The 19144-nt window shown below is 51.1% G+C and overlaps 1 protein-coding gene across 2 annotated transcripts in view; it reads left to right on the top strand.

The window, feature by feature from the left end:
• Sez6l (seizure related 6 homolog (mouse)-like) overlaps positions 1 to 19144 on the top strand; it is a 176648-nt gene that overhangs the window by 114203 nt on the left and 43301 nt on the right. For both annotated transcript variants that reach the window (XM_005396140.2, XM_013520286.1), the window contains exons 4-9: positions 627 to 819; positions 2787 to 2972; positions 8632 to 8797; positions 12475 to 12641; positions 13866 to 14060; positions 15482 to 15620. In XM_005396140.2, coding sequence (XP_005396197.1) covers positions 627 to 819; positions 2787 to 2972; positions 8632 to 8797; positions 12475 to 12641; positions 13866 to 14060; positions 15482 to 15620 — 1046 coding nt within the window. The remainder of the gene's footprint in view (positions 1 to 626; positions 820 to 2786; positions 2973 to 8631; positions 8798 to 12474; positions 12642 to 13865; positions 14061 to 15481; positions 15621 to 19144) is intronic.

A 19144-nucleotide genomic window follows, 5' to 3' on the forward strand; every position in this document is an offset into this window, starting at 1 on the left:
ACAGATGGCCTTCCTTCCTTTTCCACTCCTGGAAAGTGGAAATTACAAAGCAAGTGTACAGTTTTTTAGAAAAGGGATTGGTTCCCCTGAAGTCAGAGCTCCACCTAGGAGGAAAAGCTTCCCTAGAAGGGAAGCCCCCACCCCACACTCGTCAGTTCCTGCAGAAGACGGGAGAGTGGATTCAATTCTTCTTTACAAGTGGGGATCAAAAATTGAGTGAATGTCTACATTTTAACACTTTCATTACAGTAACAGACACACTACTATTAATCCCCCTCAAAATAGTTCCCCTTGCTTCAGACACGCTTATCCCATCATTCTTGCCACTTTCTGAAGCAGTTCTGAAAGTTCTTTCTTGTGAGTGTCTTTTAGATGTAATAAAGAAAAACATGGTGAATGCGGCTGCAGAGTGGCAAACAGAAAGGAAGCAATGAAAACATTGCAGTGTGTCCTCATCTACCTTATTCACCCCGTCTGGCACTGTCTGACATCTGGCTCTCCCCCAAAGTCCCAAGGACCACTTGGTGTCCCAGCAATCAGCACTGGTTGGGTGTGACTTTGGCATCCTGCAGGGACCCTGTCTCTAGCACAACTCAGCACTCTCTGTCCTACCCCGCCTCTCCCAGGTGAAGAGCGTGAACCTGTCGGAGGGGGAGCTGCTCTCCATCCGAGGTGGGGATGGCCCCACCCTGACTGTCCTGGCCAACCAGACACTGCTGGTGGAAGGCCAGGTGATCCGGAGCCCCACCAACACCATCTCTGTCTACTTCCGGACCTTCCAGGATGATGGCCTCGGCACCTTCCAGCTGCACTACCAGGGTAGGAGGGGCCGAGGGGGAGGAGAGAGAGGTGTTTGTCTTCATTTCCCTCTGGACGCCAATTCTCATACTTTTTGTGCCAAGGACCACCCCGGTAGTTTGCTAAAACTATCAGACCCCTTCTCAGAATAATGTTTTTAAGTGCACAAAATCAAGCATATGCAATGTTAAGAAGACAGTCATAGTGCATTACAGTTGTCAAAATATTATTCTAATCTACGGGTGATAACCCTTGTGCTTCTTTATTGAGTAACATCTAGTGGTTCTGATAATTACTTTAATTTCAAGGTAACAAAAAGCATATGAAACAAGTCAAGATATACATTATGATATGAACTCCTCTGGGGCTTCTGTTGTCAACAAAGTGTCAGGTTCCACTGCGACATTACAGTCGGATGCCTGCAGTCGTGAGGGAAGGACAGAGGCAAGTGCAGTCGGGAGTTAATGAAGATAAGCGAGCTGCTCTTCAGGATTCAAGCTCATGGCTCCTGGAGTCCATCCATGGCCTCCCAGCTGGTGTAGAGAGCCCGGGGAAGGGCTCAGCCACCAGCTCCCTCCCTCCCCCTCCCTCTCTCCCTTCCTCTCCCTCCCTGCCTCTCTCCCTCTCTCCCTCTCTCCCTCTCTCCCTCTCTCCCTCTCTCTCTGTCTTTCTCTCCCTCCACTTTTCCTTTCTTCCCTTTCTAAGTGTCCTATTTGCCTTCTGCCACTCTTCTCTTCTCTCTTCCTTCTCTCTTTTCTTGCTTCCTTTGTTTCTTCCTTTCTTCCTCTCCTCACTCCCTGCCCACCCTCTGTCCTCTCTTCTCTCCCTCCCTGTCCCCTTTCCCTCCCTCCTTCCATTCTTCCTCACCACCCTACTTTGGTCCAGTGCGTGACTCAGCTGTCCCTCCCCTTGACGACATGCTCGCTCCCCTCCCTTGGATGTCTGCCGCTGCTGAAATGTCTGCAGGGATCCCAGGGCTGCCAGCCACACATCTGGATTCCAAGGACCCTCTACGAGTACAGCACATTGCTCAGACATCGGGAAAAACCATTCATTCTTAACTTCTCTCTCAGATGTGTGTGAAGCAGGAGGACCTTCCTCATGTCTTTGCAGTATCGAGACCCCCTTGGGTTGTCGTTGTGGATTTTGAATATGAGAAAAATAGTTGTTTGAGCCATGAATTTGCATGGATTCCTCCTAATGCATTGGGAAGGAGAATGTGCATATTCTATGCTCCGGAAGAAGTCAGATCACGGTCCCGGGGTAGAGTTGGAATGAATGTGTCATTTTATGACAATTGAGTTCAACCGACTTACACATCCTTTCATTGCCCACGGAGTGAGGGCTAACTCTGTGCCAGGCGCTATACCCAGGGGATTCTCCTGCGGCACCACCTTCCTCTTTAGTGCTGCCTGTGAGATGGGAGCGATTATCAGCTGCGCTGGAGGTGACATCAGGGGCTGAGTCAGTACCTCCAGGCCACAGGCCTCTGGGCGGCACAGCAAGCGTGGGAACGCTCAGTGGTGTCCTCCACAGCCCGTGCCTGGCCTCGCAGGCCAGTTGCTGTAACCTCCACAGCCCCAGGTGTTTCTCAAAAGGCTACTCCAAGAATCTGCACTTTTAACATTTAAACCAGCCCACTAAGGTGTGCAGATGCGACCAACCTAGCTGAGCGTTCTTGCCTCTCCTCGGCCTGGAGAGAAGGGCGTGCAGAGAGAAAGGCACTAAAGAGCACAGCGGCTCATTTTTTCACCTCAGAGCTGCTCTCCCTGGTCGGCAGCGGGGAGTTCTGAGCCCCGAGAAAGTGCTGATCTGGCAGCTTCCGCACCGTGACCAGCGAGAGGCGCCGGAACGCCCTCGTCCCGCCCCGAGGGCCCCCACGCTCCTCAGTACAGCTCGCCTGGGGATGTGGGTCATGTTCTCCACCCACCCCACCCCTGCCACCCGCTGCCGCAGGATGACAGCGTCGCCCTTGTCTTCCTCCCCAGCCTTCATGCTGAGCTGCAGCTTTCCCCGCCGGCCCGACTCTGGGGACGTCACGGTGATGGACCTGCACTCGGGCGGGGTGGCCCACTTCCACTGCCACCCGGGCTACGAGCTGCAGGGCGCCAAGATGCTGACGTGCATCAATGCCTCCAAGCCCCACTGGAGCAGCCAGGAGCCCGTCTGCTCAGGTAGGCGACAGCCCAGCCAAACGCAGTGGACCCACTGAAAGGGGATGGGCCAACCCCCAGGACATGGGGAGTGACCTGGAGCGCGGCTCTCAACCCAGAACGGACCACTCTGACCTCAAGTGCTGCTACCACTGAATCATTTTAATTGGGGTAAAATACACATTACATGAACTTTCCCGTCAGAGACACTTCACACTTCTGAGATGTTGTTCAGCTTTCAGGTCTGTCCAGCTCTTTCTATCCAGACAAACCTGTACCCATTTACCATCAGTATCCTTTCTCCCTCCCCGGCCCAGACAAGTCTGTTTTCTGTCTCTATGGGTTTGTTTACAGGGGCTATTTCATGTAAGTACCGTCCGACCATATGTGAGTGTTGTGTCTGGCTTCTTTCATTTGCCATTACATCGTCAAGGTTCATCCATGTGATAGCACAGGCTGGTACCTCATCCCTTTTTAGGCCCGAACAATATTCCACTATATGGAGCTCCCACATTTTGTTTATCCATGCATCACTGGGTAGACATTTGAATTGCTTCCATCTGTGAACGCTCGTGAGTAATGCTGCTGTGAATATTGGCATGCGAGCTTTTTGTGGATGTAAGTATTCATTTCTCTTAGATGCATACTTAACAGTGGAATTGCTGGGTCACAGGGTTTAGCTTCTGAGAAAGCATTACACGGTTTTCCACAGCAGCTGTGCCAGTTCTTTCTCCACCAGCGTCTTTCCACAGGCCGCCCCTCTGTGCACATCCTGGCTGACACTTGCCACCTTGCTTAGTGCGTTGCTATCACTGCCAACCTGTTTGGCTTTGAGTTGCATTTCCCTGAGGGCTGAGGATGTCATGCGCTGTTGGCCATTTGTGTATCTTCCTTAAAGAAATGTCTGTTCAGGGCCTTTGCCCTTGTTTAACTGGGTTGTTTGTTTTTTGTTGTTAGGTTGTGGGAGCTTTTTCTATATTGTGGAGGGTAAATCCTCATCAGATCCAGGGCTTACAAATATTTTCCTCCATTCCATTGGTTTTTCACTTCTTGACAGCACCATTTGATGCGAAAGCATCATTGAGTATTAATATTGATTAAATCTAATTCACCTGTTGTGTCCTTTGTTGCTTGTGCTTTGACTGTACCTGCTGTCTTTTTGTGTTTTTATTTTGCTTTGTTTTGTTTTTGAGCCCAGCCACTGTGTGCTGAGCAGCACGCCAGAGGCCACAGTTAATTGCTCAGACCAATCCCAGGTGATGGAAACATTATTCCTATGTTATAGGCTGGGCTCATAGAGGTCATGTCACTTTCTCAAAGTCGTCAGATACTTTGGTTTCTCTTCAGATCGTATAAATCTTTCACCTTTTTCAAAGTCACCAGATAGGAGTTGGTGAGGTAACTTGCTAACACAGTTTCCAAGAGTGAAGGGAAGTGGACCTTCTAGGCCCACAGATAGAACCCAAGACCTCAGAGGCAGAAGGGGGAGGCACATGTGGCTTTCTGTCCCCCAGAGCCTTTCCTGTCTGTATGATCACTCAGCAAACACCCCACAAGCACCTGCTGTGCCCACAGCCCCATGAGTGGCCTGGGTGAGGCCCTGCCCTGGCAGTTCCCAGTCTGGTGCAGGCCGTGGAGGTGAAGGAGCAGGCGTGGCAGTCACAGACTGCAGCGAGTACCGGACAGAGACCACAGGGTGCGATGGTGCAGAGTGAGGAGGGACTGAAGGGCCACCAGTGACCAGTATGACAGGCGCTGCCTTGGAGAAAAGGCACCAGCTGGCGGAGGAGATGGAGGTCTGACCTAGGCACCAGGAAGGAGTCCCTGAGGGCAGGGCTCTGAGACCAAGACCAGAATGCCAGTGGGAGGTAACTGGGCCAAAGGTAATGGTCCTGAAGTGGGAAGGAAGTCAGAGTGAGGGGAAGTGAAAAAGGACTGATGTGGCCTGGACATCATGGTGCACATGTGATCCCACCACTGTGAGAGACTGAGGCCGGAGGACAGCAAGTTTGAACCCAGCCTAGACAGCTTAGAGACTTAGAGAGATTCCATCTCAAAATAAAAAATACAAGGGGCTGGAGATGTAGCTTAGTGCAAAGGCCCTGGGCTCAGGCCCCAGTAACACACACACACACACACATACACACACACACACACACACACACCTGGCTACAGCACAGAGGAGATGGCAGGACAGGAGCTGGGTCAGTGTCAGTACATGGGTTGCTCAAGGCTGCAGGCTGAAACACAAGGCAGGACAAGGCCAGCGACACCTACTGGAGTTTTGGAGTAGAAGAGGTCCCTCTGGCTTCCGTGTGGCAGTCAGCCATTGGAGGTGGGTGTGGCCCCATGGTGATCAGTTAGGACAACGTCTATGGTGTCACATGACATGGGGGAGGGCTTCATGTCACGGGGGAGGTGATGCAGTGTGACCAGAGAGTCACAATTTAGGGGCAATGAGCTGACAGCACGGTGCTTTTCCCCAGGGCTTTTCCTCTCCCAACTCCACTACTCAAAGCATGGTCCTCCAACCACTGAGATGCGTAGAAGGGCACCATCCAGGGCTGTGCAGCTCCCCTGAAACAGTCTGCTGTGCAGTGCTGGCTCTGCATGGCCGGTGCACGTGTGGTCATTTGGGAAGCACCGAGAGGTGCTGTGCGCTCCCTGCACAGCCTTGACCCTCTCAGCTATAAAGGACTCTCACAAGCCTGACAATGGCCATCAAAGTACAGATCACCTGTATTAACTGAGTACCTACTATGTGCCAGGCTCTACTATGTGCCAGGCTCTCAGCCCTGCACAAAGAGAATCAGGGAATAACACAACATAATATCTGCTGTCCAGGCATTCATTGTCAAGTGGAATCCAAAGAGCAAATAAGAGCTGATGATCACTCACCAGATTTAATTGTTGCAATATTGTTCCCCCAAGGCCCTTAGAATTTTTTTCTTTCTGTCCCTTTTTTTAAACAAAAGAAAAAATTCAAACTGCAGGGCAGTTGGTTTGCGCGCCTCTCGCATGTTAATTTTTATCTATGTGTGAAATCAGGGAGGAATTAAGCAGCAATTTGTGCTAAGAAAGATGGATGGGGAGTCATGACTGGCAAATTGAAGCCAAACAGAGCCATCAGTTGGCTTAATAAGGCAAAGAAGGGACAGAGAGGCAGCAGATGAGCAGCTTGCAGAGGACAGATGGCCGCCGCGCCCCATCAGGGACAGTGTCCTCCACCTTCAGCTCCCAAGCCACCAGACAATGGTGCTGGCCAGGTCTTGAGCACCCCTTCCTGCCAGGGTGGCAGAAGGATCTCTGGCTGTGTCTCCCTTCACCAAGCTCTCACTGCAGTCCTAGAAGGAGAGTGCATTGTTAGCGCCATTCAATGGGAGGTGAACTTGCAGCTCAGAGAGCTTAGGTCACTTGTTCTAGACCCACAGCCAAGGTTCACCTCTAAGATTGGCTAACTTGAGAGGCCAGTCTATCCACACAGGAGCCTGGAGTGAGGAAGGAGCCTTGACCCCATGCCCTGTCTATGGTCCTGCAAGAAGTGTGGTGCTCCTTGGCAATATCTTTGCTGAATGTCATAGCAAAGTCCAGAGCAAAAAGAACAATCCACTTCTCTTCTACTGCAAATCTTATTCAGTCATGTTATTCAACAAACACTCAACGTCTATTCTACTGTGTCTTGTACATGGAGCTGGTGCTGGAGGTGCAAAAGAGAAAGAGAATATTCATTGTTTTCCTTTCACCAAACATTTATAAATCATCCACTATATTCCATGTACCTTTCTGGAACTGTAGAATATCATCATGAATATGACATGAGCTGGGGTAGTAGTTTCCATAGCAGATGCTGGAGTGAAGCACCCTGGGTTGGGTCCTGAGTGCACTTACTAGCTGTGTGTCCTTGAGCAAGTGACTTAACTTCTCTGAACTTCTTCCTTTGAAAAAGGAACAGTTCCCATTTGCTCTGTAAATATTCACTGAGTGCATAGTCCATGCCAAGAACTCCTCTGGTGCTGGTGGTACAATAACAGCAGCAGCAGCAGCAGCAGCAGCAACAACAACTAAACCCAGCTATTGCAAAACTTAGACTTTATCAGAGTGATGCCAGTGAAGCAAATTTGTCAAAGACGGATGTTCTATTTCGAGTTGGTGGTAGGAGAACTGAAGAAAAATTGGGCGGCAGAAGAGGGGGAGAGTGAAAGGCAAAACTTGAACAGAGTCCCGATGCGGATGACGGGAAACGAGGAGAAGGGCTCTGTGTTAGCATAAGTGCGTGTGAACTTCAGCCTCCTATGATCCGATTCCAAATCGTTGTGCCAACTTTTGTTTCCGGTGCTTTATTCCTCTGAAAATGGAGGTGGAACCTTGGTTAGGACCTGTGTCTAGGAAGGGAGTATTTTTGAGCTCTTTAATGCTCTTGAAGGGTGGCGGTGACTCCCAAAGGGTATTGGGGGTTTTAGCACTCACCACCTGGCACACCACACCCTCCCTCCCGCACTGACCACCGCTCCAACCAGCTCTCCCCAGCCAGGAAACTCAGAACAGCTCTCCCGAATAACACTCCGGAAAACAATTTCCCAGGAACCAAATAGCTCCTGAAACTAAGAATCCGAATACACCTGATTTGTGAACCAGAAAAGTATGACTCCTTCTGGACCACAAATCACTTTTTGATAGTTCTTTATTAGATTTTTTATGATAAAAGTTATATATGGTTCTGGTAAAGAAATTCTTTCAAGAAATACGAAAGTGTAAAAGATAGAAGCAAATCACTTTTGTATTCATGATCTCAACTGATCCATGCAAATAGCTCATTGAAATCGATATGACAGCCCATTTTCTAACTTGTTTTTCTCACTTAAAACGTTGTGAGCATTTTCTTATACCCCTCAATATTCTTTGAGAACATGGTGCTTGGTAAGTTCATGGGTAGAGTATATTTATTTCACAAACATTTGTGAGTAGATATTTGTGTTATTTTTTTTTTTTGGTTTTAACTCCTAGAAAGAAGCAATGAATATCCTCATTCATAAATCTGCATGCAAATCTCTGAATCTTTTCATAGGATAAGTTCCCAGAAATCTAATTTAGGTCAAAGTATCTGAACACATTTTCCAGACTTTTCATTAAATCCCCCTCATAGTTTGCATTCTAATGAGTCATGAACAAGACTGGTCATTTCCCTGTAGCATCTCTGGATCTTACTGCTGCTTTTCATCTTGGCCAGTTAGGTGGCTAAAAGCAGTATATACTTCACCTTTGCATTTCTTGTATCATTAGAGGCTGAATTGAGTTAGTGCTTTCTGAGCACTAACCCTATATTTCTTCATTTGTGAGCTGCCTATTTATGTCCTTGATTACCACTTTGTAAATAAAAGTTAGGGCACTCTGGCTCCATCGTGTCCTTATCTGAGTCCTCCCCACCCACAGTGATGCACTCGTGTTGATGGCACCAGTCATGGGGGGATCTTCTGCCCCAGGACAAATCCCTCTGGACTCTCCTCCACAGTATTTCTGCCCAGTCCAGGCTGGTCCCTTATGTTTCCTCCTAGCTAGGGGTGGTCTGGGACAGGAGAGAATGAGTCTGTCTGTCTGTCTGTCTGTCTCTCTCTCTCTCTCTCTCTCTCACTCACTCACTCTCTCCCTCTGCATTCTTTCCACCTTTACTTTCTGGACCCAGCCCCTTGCGGAGGAGCAGTGCACAACGCCACCATCGGCCGTGTCCTCTCCCCCAGTCACCCTGGAAACAGCAATGGGAGCCAGTTCTGCGTGTGGACCATCGAAGCACCCGAGGGGCAGAAGCTGCACTTGCACTTTGAGAGGCTGTCGCTGCATGACAAGGACAGGTAAAGCCCTAGGAGGTACAGTCCTAGCGGGCACAGCCCTGACAGGCACAGCCTCCCCATGTTCAGCTGCTTTCCCTCCCAGAGCATCAGAACGTCCCTGGGGATTCAGAGTCTTGAAATGGCAAAAACTTTGGCTCCTGGACTCCAAAGAGATGGAGCTGAGGAGGCTGGCAAAGACCCTAGTGTCCTTCAGCTCCCGTTTTCCCCTTTTCTGATAAGGAAAGTCATACACACCAGGAAGAGGACCTGCCCAGGTCACACAGCAGGTCACGGGAAGAGGTGGGAGGGAGTCATGCCCCCATTCTGCTGCCTCTTCTCTCTCCTGCATGTCACATTTTGCAGCTGGACCAGGGGGCAGTGCCTCAGGGCGCCCGCTCCTGTGTGGCTCTATGGCAGAGATTGGCTCCAGTGTGACAGGACGCTGACATGGGAAAACTGGGCCGGTGCACAGGGAAGAAGGAGAGAGACCTTGGCAGGCAGCATGGAAGCCATAGCATATCTGCAGGCTCTGTGGAAAATGCACAGAATCCAGAATTGCAAAACTTTCCCACTTTGTTCCAGCGGACTGTAGGAAATGAGGAGCTCCCTGCTTAGCCTTGCTGCCTGAGGCAGGGTCCCACTAGAGGCAGGCGTGTGACCAGGATGTGAGGGACGGTAGATTTGGGAGTGGGTCCTCCTGGGCACTGGTGGGGCCGGGAAAGGCAAGTGGAGAGCCCAAGGCATGTTAGCGTTGTGAACTGCATGCAGGGGTTTGGGGACAGCTGCAATTGTACCCATGGGAGCCCCTGGGGTAGGGTGTGCTAGTGGTCCTGCTGGCAGGATTCAGGGGGCCAGGGGGGCTGTCCACAAGCCCCAACCTGCCACCAGGAGGAGAGGTGCTCCTGGTGTACAAGCTCCCTGGCACTGCTGCCACCCTCTGAGCTGGCTGGGCTGGAGGACCCTTGGGGACTTTGGGTGGGCAGGAAGCAACAGTGCCCATGGGAACATGGACAGCTGGGAGGAGGCAGTGTTACCATGTTCTGCCCTTCTGGGATGCCAGCGCCTCAGAACCACGAAACCTAACACGTTGTGGTCACAATTCTTTTGTCGTGGCATCTTCAACAGAAGGGGAGGGGTTCCTGTGTGGCTTCTTGGCGACATCAGAATAGCCCATGGATCCCCAGCCCTTCCTCCTGGAGGCTCTGATATGGAAGCCAGGCATGGAAACCCTGGCAGAGAACACTTTCAGCCTCGGGTCTGCCTGTTCCAGAGGCACTGGCGATGAACAGAGCTGAAGTTCACACCAGACATGGAGAAGGAGTAGAGACCAAAATCAGTGTTGTCTGAAAGCTGTTTGGAGCCTCACAAATGGGCCAAAGGAACACACAGGCACTGCTCACTCCTAGCCTTGGCTGGACCTGCAAAGAGCTATGGAAATCACCAGGGAAACTGGTCCTCAAGGTGCCAGTGGGAGAGGAAGATTGTAGTCGTTCCCGAGGTTAAAGGTCAGGATGCACAAAAGGATGGGTGGAGATCGGGGCCTGTGCCAAGGACAAAGGAGGAATGTGTGGCATCTGACCGGGCACTTTATGCAGTAAAAATGGCTGAAACACCACAGTAGGTCAGTTGCAAGAACTCAGAGCTTGGTAAGACTTCACATAAGAATTGGGACTTTGATGTAAACCTTGGAAAGAGATCTGATAAAGGAAGCCAAAAATTTGGTGGAAAGCATGTTCCAGCTGTGGAGACTCAAGGCGGGCAGAGAAAGATGGAAAGAGAAGAATTAGTGAGACCGTTGCACAGGGTGCTGTAGCAAAGGTTAGAGCTGGAAAGGGAAATGGGAGTTCTATCCTGAAGACCTTAGCATAACAGGCTATTTCCATAGATAATAGGGAGCCTTGAAGGGATTTTAAATAGAAAAAAAAATATATGAAGAATTTTACATGATTTCCTCCCAAACTGATGACTTTCTACACTCCTGTTCCATTACAGGCAGCGTACAAGGTGGGTTATGTGCTCAAATGTGTTTGGGCGAGTGTGCCTACCCTATATCCCTGTCTTGGAAGCTCCTACTACCTGCATTAGCCAGCAAAGGCACTGATAAGTTCCACAGGGAAACAAAGTTTGATTTTTGTTTAACCCAGCATTTCCCACACCTATCTACCACGAACTGCATAAGGATTTGAGACAAAACATTACTATGGCAGATGTTCTAAGAAACACAGCTCTAAAAAAATCTATTTTTAGAATATGAATGGACTTTAGAGATTTCGGGATCTTAGCGTTTTCTCCCAAGTGACCTTCCTTACTGAAGCCTTCTTTTCTTTGAAAGAAGATTCTGGGCACACAGCAGAATTATCAGGGGTCCGAAGTGGAGGTGCCCTCTCCCCGAGAAGCCTGACCTTGACCACCTCCTCTCCCATTGCAGCCATCTGAACATGGGGCAGAGAACAAACTGTAGCTCCAGCGTCTATGCATCCTGGGGGCATTAGAAATACATCCCGCTGGCATGGAATAAACCTTTTTTATGTGAGCAGTAAAGAAAAAAAAAAACCCTTACTGGATTAAATATGTGTGTTTATAACTCCATAAAAGAAATTTACCTAATCTGTGAACTGTTTTCTCCCCTACTTTGTCATAATTTCATTTAAACTTCCTGGCCTAGCAAGGAGTCAAGTATTGCATAGTTTTCCTAACAATAAAAATGAATGCCCAACCATTTTTCTAACCCATTTTCATGTCCAGGGCACTTGATTCTGATATATTGTTGAAGTCCACCTGTAAGATAGGAAGGAAAGACTTTAGGAGCCCTCCTTCCACAGCTGGGAACCTGAGGCCCAGAGATATTCTGAGAGTCATGTGAACTCAGTTGGTGGGAGCAGGGGACCGGAAATGAGGGCTATTGTCTCCCTATATATCCCTCCTGGGAAATGAGGGTCAGAGACAGAGCCTGATAGCAACCCACACTTTATAAATAGGACTTACACCTACTCCGCTTGGGACACTACACCATGCACTCTGAGGAAACTCAAGTGTACCCACCCTACAGATGAGAAGCAGAGTTCAGAGAGATAAAATGTTCTGTCCTAAGTCACACACCTTGGAAGTTACAGACTTGGGACTTGCCCTGGTCTGCCTAACTGTGGTCCCAGTAATGATCATAGTCTGTTAATCCCAACTTCTTAATTAATAAAAATAACCAACATTCATAAATTCATCTGATTCATTCATTATATCATACACATCATTTTCCTTGCAACTTCTGAATACATCTGTAAAAAAATCCAGGAAAAGGTGAACCTAGTGATACATTCCTATAACCCCAGTTACTCAGGAGGCTGAGGCAGGAGGAGCACAAGATTGAGTCTGGCCTGGGCAACTCAACAAGACCCTGTCTCAACATAAAAAATAATAAAGGGCTGGGGGTGTATCTCAGTGCAAAGGTCCTAGGTTTAAACCCTACTACTTCAAAAAAAAAAAAAAGACAGAAAAAGAGAGAGAATGCAGGGCGAGCAGTAATCTATTCCACAGAGGAGGAAGGAGGTTTGACCGGGTGAAGCAGCCCCGTGCTGGCAGCAAACAGGCCCAGGTAGGGCTCGAACCCGGGAGTGGGACCCGCGTGGTGGTGCAGCACAGCCCCCACACCGTCAGTGACCCAGGCCCACCGCTCAGCGACGCCCTCTCCTCTCTCCCTGCAGGATGGCGGTGTACAGTGGGCAAACCAACAAGTCCGCCCTGCTGTACGACTCCCTGCAGGCCGACAGCGTCCCCTTCGAGGGGCTGCTGAGTGACAGCAACGGCATCCGCATCGAGTTCTCCTCCCACCAGGGCCAGGTGGCCTCAGCCTTCAACATCCGCTTCGAGGGTGAGGGTCGTGGGAGCCCGGGAAGCAGCGGCCAAGGGCGTGCCTGGGAGGAGAAATACGCCTGCTGAGGAGGGGCCCTGGCAGGCGGATTGAGTCTTCAGTTTCCGAGGGCAAGTGGCCAGGGATATAACTCAGTGGTGGAGAACCTGCCTGGCAAGCTCAATGTCCTGAGTCCGATTCCTGGTACCTAAAAAAACAAAATCCAAGGGCAGATGTTTGGTTTTATTCATAGCAATGCTGAACACAGATTACACATCTGGGCCCTGTGTGCGTGTGTGTGTGTGTGTGTGTGTGTGTGTTATGTATCGGTGATTAAACCCAAGTCCTCCCTTTGAGCTACATCCTCAGTCTCTCTTTATTCATTTATTTTTATTTTATTTTGAGATAGCTTGTCACTAAGTTCCATAGGCTAGCCTCAGATTGGTGATCCTTCTGCCTCAGCCTCCTGAGTAGCTGGAATTAACAGCCATGCACCACCCAACATGCCCGGGGTTTTCTATGACCCTCACCACACTGAATTATTAGAAACATTATCATGTCTGGTTTTAGGTGAGGTACCAGGGCCTGGGGTAGCTTGCCCAGGCATCAGTTAGTCAGAGCGGAGCCTGAGATTTCTGGGCAGCCTGCACTGGTCCTCCCACTCTGCCCCATCCCACCCAGCCGGGCCCCTGAGGGCCCAACCACCCCCTGCTCCCAGCAGAGTTATGGGGCCTAGAAGAAGGCTGCTCCGTGTTTCATGCTCCCTGAGCACTTTCTGCCCTGGCTCCCCAGGGAAAGATGGCCTCGGCCATAGACAGACTGCAGCTTCCTTTGGCCAGTGATGGGCCATGGGGAGGATGCTGGCTTTTTACACAGGAGAGCAGGGAGGTCCCCAGAATCCAAGCACTGGGCTGAGGGCAGGCTCTAGTGGGTCAGTGGGAATCAGAACACACCTTGAGGTCTTCATTTCTCCTGGAGCTTCCCATCCCTCCCTCCCTTTGCACTGAGCAACAACCCCAGCCTTTATTTTTTATTCTGAGACAGGGTCTCACTAAGTTATTAAATTGCCCAGACTGGGCTCAAACTCCCCATTCTCCTGCCTCAGCCTCCAAGAGAGCTGAGATCACAGGTGTGCACCACTACACCCGCTCCTTGGAGGTCTTCTGAGCAGCGGGAGGGAACTGCCTTCTAAAGGAAGCATGAGAGACTCATCCCGGCCGCTGCCTCTTTTGTGTCCCCGTGCAGCTTTTGAGAAAGGCCACTGCTACGAGCCCTACATCCAGAACGGGAACTTCACCACGTCCGACCCGACCTACAACATCGGAACGGTAGTGGAGTTCACCTGTGACCCGGGACACTCCCTGGAGCAGGGCCCAGCCATCATCGAGTGCGTCAATGTGCGTGACCCCTACTGGAATGACACGGAGCCCCTGTGCAGAGGTGAGTGGGCGCTCTCGGAGCCTCACCCCATTGGCCTCAAAGCAGGGCTGGAGTGCGCATGCCCTTCCCATGGCCCACCATCCTTCGGGTCAGGCTTGCTGCTGGTCCTTGGGGAAAGTACAGAATGGATAAATTCTCAAAGGTGCCCCTTCCTCCAGGGACAGGACCCACAGGGCACAGTTTTCAAGCAGATCCCTGCATGGATGACAGCTCTGAAATACTCCCCCTGCTGTACACCTTGGTGCAGTGTACAACTCACCCAATAGCACAGGGCAGCCCTGGATCTCATTAATGGGCTAATAATAGATGTAAATAGGTGTGCAATAATTCTATTGCAGGCACTCTGCCAAGGGCTGTATGTTCATTAGCTGACTTCATCCTCACTGTGAGTCTATGAAGTAGATATTATTAGCCCTGCTTGCAGATGAGAACAACGTGAAGTGACATTCCTAAGAGCACACAGGGTACCTGGCAGAGACAAGAGTGGAACCTGGGTCTCCCTATTCTCAGAGGCCTGTGCTTTGAGCCCTCTGTACCCCACTGGCTGGGTGGAGCCCTCCTCTGCACGGGCTCCCAGGGTCCTGGCCTCCCCTGGCCCCACCCATCCCTGGGCTGCTGAGCCGACCTGGGCCTGGCGCTCCTGGCGGCAGGTGCAGTCATGCAAGATATCCTCACCCCTGGCAGCCACTGCCTGGTTGGCGCTGGAATGAAATCACACTCGTGCCGTGGTGAGGAAGTGATCCCTGTATTAAATGTGCTGGTTTAACACAGCGGAATTTATTGGTGCTTTGGCCTCAGCCACGTTGAGAAAGCGGTAAGCTTTCCAAAGCGGTAAGCAGAGTGGAATTTAAAGGGCACCAGACGTGGCCGCATCTCTGCTTCCCTCCCAGGGTTGGAACCTTCCACAGCTACGTTACCCAGACCAGTGAGCGCTTGCCACGGGCCAGGCACGATGCTGCGTGCTCAGCGCCCGAGCGTAGTCAGGCCTCGTGCGAACAGCCGTGGTATTTCCCCCGTGATGTGGAGGAAGCAAGCTGGCACTCCAAGAAATTATGCACCTTGTCACCAAGCCTGCTGTTGGCAAAGACAAGACTGTACCCCGGGTCCCTGACATGAGTGCACCATCTGGAGTCCACCAGAGCCTGCAGAGAGGCTGGGCTGCTGGACTGGCTCTGCCCTTTGGGCTCTGTCCTTGGTGCTGAAAGCGCTACCCGCTCTTAGCCCAACCCCGCCAGCCTGCAGCCCAAGAGCAGGCAGGGGCCATCTGGCCATCTGTCACCTGACCCACGGACACTGATGGATGCAAAGGCGCCTGAGTGCGGTAGGAGGGGCCCACAGTCTGACTCAGCTCATGCCCCCAACTACTGTGCCTTCTTTGATTCCTTACAAATAAAGTCTGTCTCTCTGTCTGTCTTTTCCAGCTATGTGTGGTGGGGAGCTGTCTGCTGTGGCTGGGGTGGTGCTGTCCCCAAACTGGCCAGAGCCCTATGTGGAGGGTGAAGACTGTGTCTGGAAGATCCACGTAGGGGAAGAGAAGCGGATCTTCCTAGATATCCAGTTGTGAGTGCTTTATTGGTGCCCCCCCACACACACACACACTCCAATCCAGCTGGGTTGGGCAGATCGGGAAAGAAATTGTTCCTGCTTTATTCTTTCAACCAATATTAATGAAGCATCTACTATGTGCCAGGGCCTGGGCACAGCCCTGGCACCCCACGGTGGGACTGGCAACAGCAGCAGCTTACACAAGCAGAGTCCCTCTCTTCAGGAAATCCAGTCACTAAGACATCAGATTAGCACATGCACAAAGAATTGCACACTGTAACTTCAGTAGGCAACATAAAGGAGTATGGTGCCATGAGAATCTATACTGGGAATTTAAGCTAAAAGAAAGTCAGGCAAAAAAGAGGGAAGTCAGAAAAGGCCTCCCCAGGGATCTGATACAAAAGCTCAAAACTAAAAGATGAGTTGGAAGGATGCATCCAAAGGCACAGAATGTGCAAAGCCCCTGTGGTAAGAGCAGGCATATCCTTTTCAAAGGGCTGAATGACCAGAGTAGGCAGCAAAAGAAGGATATTCTACCACTCACTGTCTTTGCACCCCCCACTGCACCAGAAGGTCCCTCTGGCAGCAGGATCTGGTGTCACTTTTCCATGCCCAGAGTCTAACACAAAGCCTGACACAAAGAAGGAGCTCAGGAAATAACCTCAGAAGGGAATCGTGTCCAATGGACTGTGCATCTATTTTCTGTGCTTCGTGGGAGTAACCATTAGAGGCTTTATGCAAAATGTCCAGATCTCTTCCCCAGCCCCTGGTCCCTGCCATCTTTCCTACCTCAGTAAGGAGCAACACATTCTACCAGCCACTCGGGAAAAAGCAAAGCAACCATGGGGCATTAATCTGGCCCCATGAAATTCTGGAAAACAGTTAACACCTGGCTGGTCTCACCAAGTGGACGCAGCAGCCACGCCCTGGTTTGTAGCACTTGCCAATCTCCATGGTGTAAAGACTTCCATCGTGGCCAGTGTCAACATGGTGATCAAGGCTCACCAAATGCCTGGACATAGAACAATGGGCTCTGCAGCATGAGGAGGAGCTGGCTTCAGCACAGTCATGGTGAACTGGATTCTTCTGTCTCTCCCACTCTGCATCCAAATCTTCAGGAAATCCTGCTGATTCTACTCAAAGGTGAAAACACACCCAGAGGCCAGGGCCTTCTGACCTCTGCACTGCTCACACCACAGTCCACACCACCCTCGTCTTGTCCCAGGGCTATCGCAGGCACTCCCCTCTGGCCATCCTGTTCATGCTGCTGCTCCCTATTGCACATTTCTAATCCAGTGTCCTGTTATAGCCTAAGTCAGGCCACATGCATCTCCACTCAAAACTCGAGTCCCTGCTCATTTTGCTTGGCCGCAAGCCATGCAGGTGCCTCTGCTGCATATTTGGACACATAGGACATGCAGGGGCACAGGCCCAGGGCGGGGAGCTTGAGGCTTGGAGCAGGTGCTAAGAAAGGGCTTTCCTGGGGAAGCAGTGTCTGAGGCAGTGCTTCTCCGTGGGGATGGTCATTCTACCCAGGGGACCCTGCCAATGTCTGGGCACTGGTAGCTGCGGCTATAGGAAGATGCACTTGGCACCTGTGGGCACAGATGCGGGATGCTCTAAGCACAGGACAGGCCCTACCACAACAGACTAGCGATCCAAATGTCAGCAGTGCCTGGGGAGAAGCCCTGTCCATGCTGAGACTCAAGGGACAGAGCCAAGACAGGCAAAGGTGGCAGGGAGCCGCGCTCCAGCCTGAAGGGTGGCACATTCTGAGGTCCACAGCTGTGCTATTTGCTCACATTATTGCGTCCCAGGCATCTTCACAACGAGCACATGCACTGGGTTCTGTAATTATCTCCGTTTTGCAGATGAGTAAACCGAGGCTTAGAGAGGTAAAAGTGAGCCTGTGAGAGAGCCCTGTGGACAGCTTGGATTTGAACCCTGCTTGCTGTGTCTGTGGGGCCTTGAAAGCAGCTGAGAGAAGACTTGTGGGTCCAGAACTCCACCAGGAGTGATGAAACACGACCCAGGAGGCTGTGAATGCAGAGGGTCTTGAAGGCTGCCTTGGGGAGTCTGAACTTCCCTGAACCGGGCAGCGTGGGATGGGTTTTAAGCACTTCATGGGATCAAAGCTTGCAGAATAAAGGCATGCTCAGGTCACCACCCGCAGCTGCCTCTGGCAAACTCTGGCTCCTGCTCCGTGAGGTGGCGTCTGCCGCAGCACCTCTTCCTTCTACAGAGAGAGCAAGAAAAGCAGCTCACCAGCAAGGGTTCTGGGGGCCCCAAGCTGCCGGGTCTCATTTATCTTGCTTCGTTTCCACTGACAGTTTTAGTAAACCAATTTGGGCTTGATAGTAAAAATAATTCTATCCTCAGGGCCCCTCCGCACTCCTAAGTGTTTGCAAACATTACAGATTGTGTGGAGGAGGGGCAGGAGCTGGCACTGCAGACCTGCGGGCCCGTGGCCCCTGGTGGGCACTGGGCAGTGTTGGCCAAGTCACAGGGACATAAGTCACAGGGGCATCATACTTCACAGGAGCCAGGCGGGTGGGGTGGGTGACTTCCTGTTCTCTTGGCCAGAATAACAGTTGATGTCTGTGCCGTAGGAAAATGGTTCCAATTAGTCACCATTTACTGAGGACCTACTGTGTGCTGCAGCCTGAGCTGCATGGTTTACGTCCATGAGTAATAATGAATGTTGAACATTATTCTGTAGCCATAATAATTACATAAATTACAGCTAATGCAACTAGAGGTAATTACAGAAGAGTAATTATCCAAATCAGGGAGAATGTCTGAGAAGCCCTCATACGGTGTGTCTGGTGTGTCGCTGGGGCTTCACAAATAGAGGCTGTGACAATAAGGCGGGTGTTATCACCACCGCTTTGTGAGCTGGGAAATGATAGCACAGACAAGTTCAGTGGCTTTCTTTAGTTGCACAGCCAGTGAAGGCCGAGCCGGCATCATGGTGTCCACGTTCCTTGACTGGGATGGGCTGTCAGGGGAGCAGCTGATGTCTCAGCACAGACGTGAGGCCTCCAGGCCCGTGGGATCCAGAGATCAGCAAGGGCCCTGGTGCCATAGCCAGCAGCACAGAGAGGCAGGCAGAGTGCTGTGGCTTGGCAGGGAGGTGGAGGTGCTGGGTTTATCTGTGGACTGTGGGGTGTCACAGGGAAGACGACCTCCAGGCAGGATGCTGAGAGGCACCAGAGGCAAGCTGGAAGGAGGAGGGCTCCCAGGAAGGGGCTGGGCAGCAAGGGACAGCAGGCTGTGGCTCGGTGACTGTTTGGAGTGGAGGGGGTGCCCTAAATCACAGCGCCAGTTAGGATCTGCCTGGAGTTGGTGTGGAGGTGGGAAGGGGCAGGGTACAACCTGGACAGGACCCAGGGGCCCAGGTGTAACCTCCTCCACACCCCAAGTGCCTCCCCAACCTACCACGTTACCCCAGCTCCATCACATGCTTCTTTTCCTACCCAAAAAGCACAGCTGGATGTGAACCTTTTAGATACTGAAGGTTAATTCCTCTCTCCCTCCCT

This window comes from Chinchilla lanigera, unplaced genomic scaffold (genome assembly GCF_000276665.1).
Source record: "Chinchilla lanigera isolate Chin_1 unplaced genomic scaffold, ChiLan1.0 scaffold00054, whole genome shotgun sequence".
NCBI classification, from domain to species: Eukaryota; Metazoa; Chordata; class Mammalia; order Rodentia; family Chinchillidae; genus Chinchilla; species Chinchilla lanigera.